Here is a 6,000-nt window from a genome sequence, read left to right as displayed (position 1 = left end):
AAGTAATAATAAGCGAGATATATTTATTGTAGTACTTCTCAAAATTTTATTTTGTGCTATTTTTCATTTACTTAGAAATGAAGGCCATGTACTTGCCTACAGTGAGACACAGTATGTGAGGTGAGGGTAGCAGAGAGTGTAATATATGCTGATCATCGCTTCTGAAGTTAAGTTGTGCCGAACTCGATACAAAATACCTGTAATCTTTGAGGGTTTTAATCGTACATCTTCAATATGGCAGCTCCAAATTAAATCATCATCATATATATATATATATATATATATATATATATATATATATATATATATATATATATATATATATATATATATATATATATATATATATATATATATATATATATATATATATATATATATATATATATATATATATATATATATATATATATATATATATATATATATATATATATATATATATATATATTTTTTTTTTTTTTTTTTTTTTTTTTCGTTTTTACGTCCGGTTTTCCTATTACACAAGGGCTATGACGGTGCCTCCTGACAGAGGAGTCAGGAGGACTCTGGTTTTGGCATTTGGGAACCGTTACCCCGAGAGAACAAATTTAGTTTTTGAGATATTGAGCTTTAAATCATTAGATTGTAACCATAATTTAATTTTTTTTTTTTTTTTTTTTTTTACATTACAAGGGCACTGGCCAAGGGAAAACAAAGTGTTGGAAAAAAAAAAATCCCGCTGGTTGCCAGGCCCTGTTAAGAGGAAAGTAGAAAGAAAAACAAAAAATCTAAAAGGAGGGTCCAGTTAACGTAAGAGGTGTCTTGACACTCCTCTTTTGAAAGAGTTTAAGTCATAGGCAGGTGGAAATACAGACACAGGTAGAGAGTTCCAGAGTTTACCAGTGTAGGGAATGAAGGAGTGAAGATACTGGTTAACTCTTGCATTAGGAAGATGGACAGAATAGGGATGAGAAGAAGTAGAGAGTCTTGTGCAGCGAGGCCGCAGGAGGGGGAAGGCATGCAGTTAGCAAGTTCAGAAGAGCAGACAGCATGAAAACAGCGGTAGAAGACAGATAAAGATGCAACATTGCGGCGGTGACTTAAAGAATCAAGACAGTCAGTTAGAGGAGAAGAGTTGATAAGACGAAAAGCTTTAGATTCCACCTTGTTTAGTAAAGCTGTGTGTGGATCCCCCAGACATGAGAGCCATACTCCATACACGGGCGGATAAGGCCCTTGTACAGAGCAAGCAGCTGGGAGGGAGAGAAAATGGACGAAGACGCCATAGGACACCTAACTTCTTGGAAGCTGATTTAGCAAGAGTAGAGATGTGAAATTTCCAGTTTAGATTTTTAGTGAAGGATAGACCGAGTGTGTTTAATGTAGAGGAGAGGGAAGTTGAGTGTTATTGAAGAAGAGAGGATAGTTGTCTGGAAGGTTATGTCGAGTAGATAGTTGTAGAAATTGAGTTTTGAGGCATTGAACAAAACCAGGTTTTCTCTGCCCCAATCAGAAACAAGTGAAAGATCAGAAGTTAGGCGTCCTATAGCATCTCGCCTTGAGTCATTTAATTGTTGTTGGGTTGGGCGTCTGTTGAACGCTGTTGAATAATGCAGGTGGTATCATCAGCATAGGAGTGGATAGGGCATTGAGTCAGATTTAGGAGATCATTGATGAATAATAGAAAGAGAGTGGGTGATAGGACAGAACCCTGTGGAACACCACTGTTGATAGTTTTAGGGAAGAACAGTGACCGTCTACTACAGCAGCAATAGAACGATCGGAAAGGAAACTGGAGATGAAGGTACAGAGAGAAGGATAGAATCCGTAGGAGGGTAGTTTAGAAATTAAAGATTTGTGCCAGACTCTATCGAAGGCTTTCGATATGTCAAGGCCGACAGCAAAGGTTTCACCGAAGTCCCTAAAAGAGGATGACCAAGATTCAGTTAGGAAAGTAAGAAGATCACCAGTAGATCTGCCTTTACGGAAACCATACTGGCAATCAGAGAGAAGGTTGTGAGCTGATAGATGCCTCATTATCTTCCTATTAAGGATAGACTCAAAGGCTTTAGAAAGGCAGGAAATCAAAGCTATAGGGCGGTAGTTAGAAGGATTGGAGTGGTCACCTTTTTTAGGGACAGGTTGAATGTGAGCAAACTTCCAGCAAGAAGGATAAATAGAAGTAGAGAGACACAGATGAAAGAGTTTGACCAGGCAGTGAGCGAGTTCGGAAGCACAGTTTTTGAGAACAACAGGAGGGACTCCATCCGGACCGTAAGCCTTCCGAGAATCAAGGCCAGAGAGGGCCAGGAAAACGTCTTTATAAAGAATTTTAATTTTAGGGATGAAGTAGTCAGAGGGTGGAGGAGTAGGAGGAATATGCCCAGAATCATCCAAAGTTGAGTTGGTAGCAAAGGTTTGAGCGAAGAGTTCAGCTTTAGAAAAGAAGAGACAGCTGTAGAGCCATCTGGATGAAGTAAAGGAGGAAAGACGAAGAAGTAAAGTTGTTAGAGATATTATTGGCTAGATGCCAGAAATCTCGAGAGGAGTTAGAATTGGAAAGACTTTGACATTTTCTATTGATGAAAGAGTTTTAGTAAGTTGGAGAATAGATTTGGCATGATTACGGGCAGAAATATATAGGGCATGAGTTTCAGCAGTTGGATGGCTACGGAACCGTTTGTGAGCCGCCTCTATCATTGACAGCACGAGAACAAGCAGAGTTAAACCAAGGCTTTTTAGCTTTAGGGTTAGAGAAAGTATGAGGAATGTATAGCTCCATGCCAGAGATAATCACCTCTGTTATGCGCTCGGCACAAAGAGAAGGATCTCTGACATGAAAACAATAATCATCCCAAGGAAATCAGAATAGTACTGCCTTAGTTCCTCCCACTTAGCAGAGTTAAAATGCCAGAAGCACCTCCGCTTAGGCGGGTCCTGAGGCTGCACTGGAGTGATAGAACTGGTAACGGAAATTAGATTGTGGTCGGAGGAGCCCAACGGAGAGGAAAGTTTAACAGAGTAAGCAGAAGGGTTGGAGGTTAGGAAAAGATCAAGAATGTTGGGCGTGTCTCCAAGGCGGTCAGGAATACGGGTAGGGAACTTCACTAGCTGCTCTAGGTCATGAAGGATAGCAAAGTTGAAGGTTTGTTCACCAGGTTGGTCAGTGAAAGAAGATGAAAGCCAAAGCTGGTGGTGAACATTGAAATCCCTAAAATGGAGATCTCAGCAAAAGGAAAGTGAGATAAGATGTGCTCCACCTTGGAAGTCAAATAGTCAAAGAATTTTACATAGTCAGAGGAATTAGGTGAGAGGTATACAGCACAGATGAATTTAGTTAGAGAGTGACATTGAAGTCTTAGCCAGATGGTAGAAAATTCTGAAGATTCAAGATTGTGGGCACGAGAGCAAGTGGTGTCGTTACGCACGTATGCGCAACATCCAGCTTTGGATTGAAAATGAGGATAGAGCAAGTAGGAGGGAACAGAAAAGGGGCTGCTGTCAGTAGTCACAGACAACTGTGTTTCGGTTAGGAAGAGAAGATGAGGTTTAGTAGAGGAGAGGTGGTGTTCCACAGATTGAAAATTAGAACGAAGGCCACGAATGTTGCAGAAATTGATAGTGAAAGTATTAGATGAAGTGTCAAGACACCCAAGGTCGACAGCAGAGGGGCAGTCCGACCTGGGGACATTTATGGTCCCTCCCAGAGGGGACTCCGAGGCAGGGCGTGGTGAAGCCATTATTAAATTTTGATTTGAAGAGAGTGTAAAAGTGTAAGGTGTTGTAGTGTAGTGTAGGAAGTAGTAGAAGTTGTCTTTAGAGGGCAGGCTGCAGCTGCTCAATTGTATAAATGAGACCACAAAGGGAACCGGGAAGAGAGGACACGGGGAATCACTCAGTCTGCAGCACTGCCTACATCCCCGTAAGTACCTCTCCTGGAGTATTCCACCGGGCGGCAGGTGACTACTACTCCCTTAAATTTTGTACTTGAATTGACAATATCGTTGATATATATAAGAAAAGTATAGAATCTAGAATAGACCCCTGTGGCACTCCTTTACATATATGTCTGAAAAAAGGAGTAATTTTGATTACAGTAAACATATTGATACCTGTTGCTCAAATAGCTCTTGAATAGTTTTAATGGCGTACATATAATGCTAATATTTTCTAATTTACTAAATATCATTTCATGGTCTAATGTTTCAAAAGCTTTAGACAAGTCCATGAAAATTTACACAACATACAGTTTCTCCTCTAGACATTGATATACTTAGTTAACAAATTGTAGTATCGCTGACTCGGTTGAATGATGACTTTTAAATCCATGTTGTTGCTTAATTAAAAGGTGCTATTTCTCAAATGTGTGTGTGTGTGTGTGTGTGTGTGTGTGTGTGTGTGTGTGTGTGTGTGTGTGTGTGTGTGTGTGTGTGTGTGTGTGTGTGTGTGTGTGTGTGTGTGTGTCAGCACACCAGTCTAATGTTTTGTGTTCTCTAGGTGAGCTACTTTGTTGACTGGATCAATGAGGTCAGGAATCAGGAGTCGTTGCAACACTGACCCATGCGACCCATCACGGCAAGGATGGAAAGAACACAGACGACTCTGGAATGCAAAACACCGCCACATCAGTAAAACCATCATCTTCCATTGGCAAAGACACCATGGAGGACCACTCCTCAAACTACTTCACATATCATATCACAATACACTCTTTCAACACGTGCCTGCATGTGTCAGTCGCTTTTAAGTATTGGAACCTTTAATTGCTTGTACAGTGAATGTCTCAGGCTTGGAATCTTTGTCTCTCTTCTGCGACATTTGCAAAACTAATACACTGACCACAATCCTACGGCATGATATAGACGTGAAATAAAGTCTCAGCATAACCAGAGTTCTGTTTATCCTCCCTTTGATTATAAAGTCTACTGCCAGAGTATCTTCATCCCAAGCACATCAGGTAAGATCTTAATTAGATTTCAATGTAGCTTCCACACATTCCCTTGCCTAAATTGCCGCTGCTTTTCTGCAGGAATAGTTCTTTCTTATATATGCAATTGTATGCAAAAAAAGAAGCAATTGAGTAAATACGTACATTTTCCGAAACTGAAAGGGACAACGTGAGATGTCTGCACCACAACGGTTGCTGGGTGCCAGGTATTCTTTTCAGGTTAAGGAACGTGGTCAACTTGTCATTGCATTACGAAATTCTGTTTATATCCTCCCTAGAACCACTCGTGTCGGTGTGTAGTCCTGGCCTGGAAGGGTCGCATCCTGCTGGTGTGAGCTGACAATGATACCCTTTCCTTGCAGACTTGCTACAATGAACGAGAATTTCTCTCTCTCTCTCTCTCTCTCTCTCTCTCTCTCTCTCTCTCTCTCTCTCTCTCTCTCTCTCTCTCTCTCTCTCTCTCCAGACAAGATATATGATAATTTCTATATCACAAGACGTGGATAATCTGTGTGTGTGTGTGTGTGTGTGTGTGTGTGTGTGTGTATGCTTCTGTTTGTTTCTCTCTCTCTCTCTCTCTCTCTCTCTCTCTCTTCTCTCTCTCTCTCTCTCTCTCTCTCTCTCTCTCATTCTGTCTTGGTAACAGGAGAATAAAAGTAAGTGGAAAATGCAAGGGAATGAATAGAGAGAGAGAGAGAGAGAGAGAGAGAGAGAGAGAGAGAGAGAGAGAGAGAGAGAGAGAGAGAGAGAGAGAGAGAGAGAATGTATCATGCTTTGTATATATTTCAAAGTTAGATAAAAAGCTGCATAAAAAGGAAATTAAAATATTTGAAAAACAGTAGGTACGGCTAAATATCAATAATAGGGGGGAACATATTTGACAACACTGCAAACGTTTCAGGCTTGTCGTTACTTAGTTCACCGATGTCCAAACATGAAGTTATATCCTATGCCTTGGGATACCTAGCATTCTAGCATGCATTACCCCCCCCCCTTCCATCATTACCTCTTTTACGGCCACTTGTGCTGCTGACCACTGGAGACCTTAGATAACGGTGAAAGATTTATTT

General features: G+C 40.6%; 1 protein-coding gene across 1 annotated transcript in view; it reads left to right on the top strand.

The window, feature by feature from the left end:
• LOC123517137 (trypsin-1-like) overlaps positions 1 to 4,609 on the top strand; it is an 18,422-nt gene extending 13,813 nt beyond the window's left edge. The window contains exon 8 of the mRNA XM_045277081.1: positions 4,480 to 4,609. Within this exon, the coding sequence (XP_045133016.1) occupies positions 4,480 to 4,539 (60 nt within the window). The 3' untranslated portion in view covers positions 4,540 to 4,609. The remainder of the gene's footprint in view (positions 1 to 4,479) is intronic.
• The last annotated feature ends 1,391 nt before the right edge of the window (positions 4,610 to 6,000 follow it).

The sequence above is a fragment of the Portunus trituberculatus genome, chromosome 41 (genome assembly GCF_017591435.1).
Source record: "Portunus trituberculatus isolate SZX2019 chromosome 41, ASM1759143v1, whole genome shotgun sequence".
Classification (NCBI taxonomy): domain Eukaryota; kingdom Metazoa; phylum Arthropoda; class Malacostraca; order Decapoda; family Portunidae; genus Portunus; species Portunus trituberculatus.
This window is presented reverse-complemented; position numbering and strand designations above follow the sequence as displayed.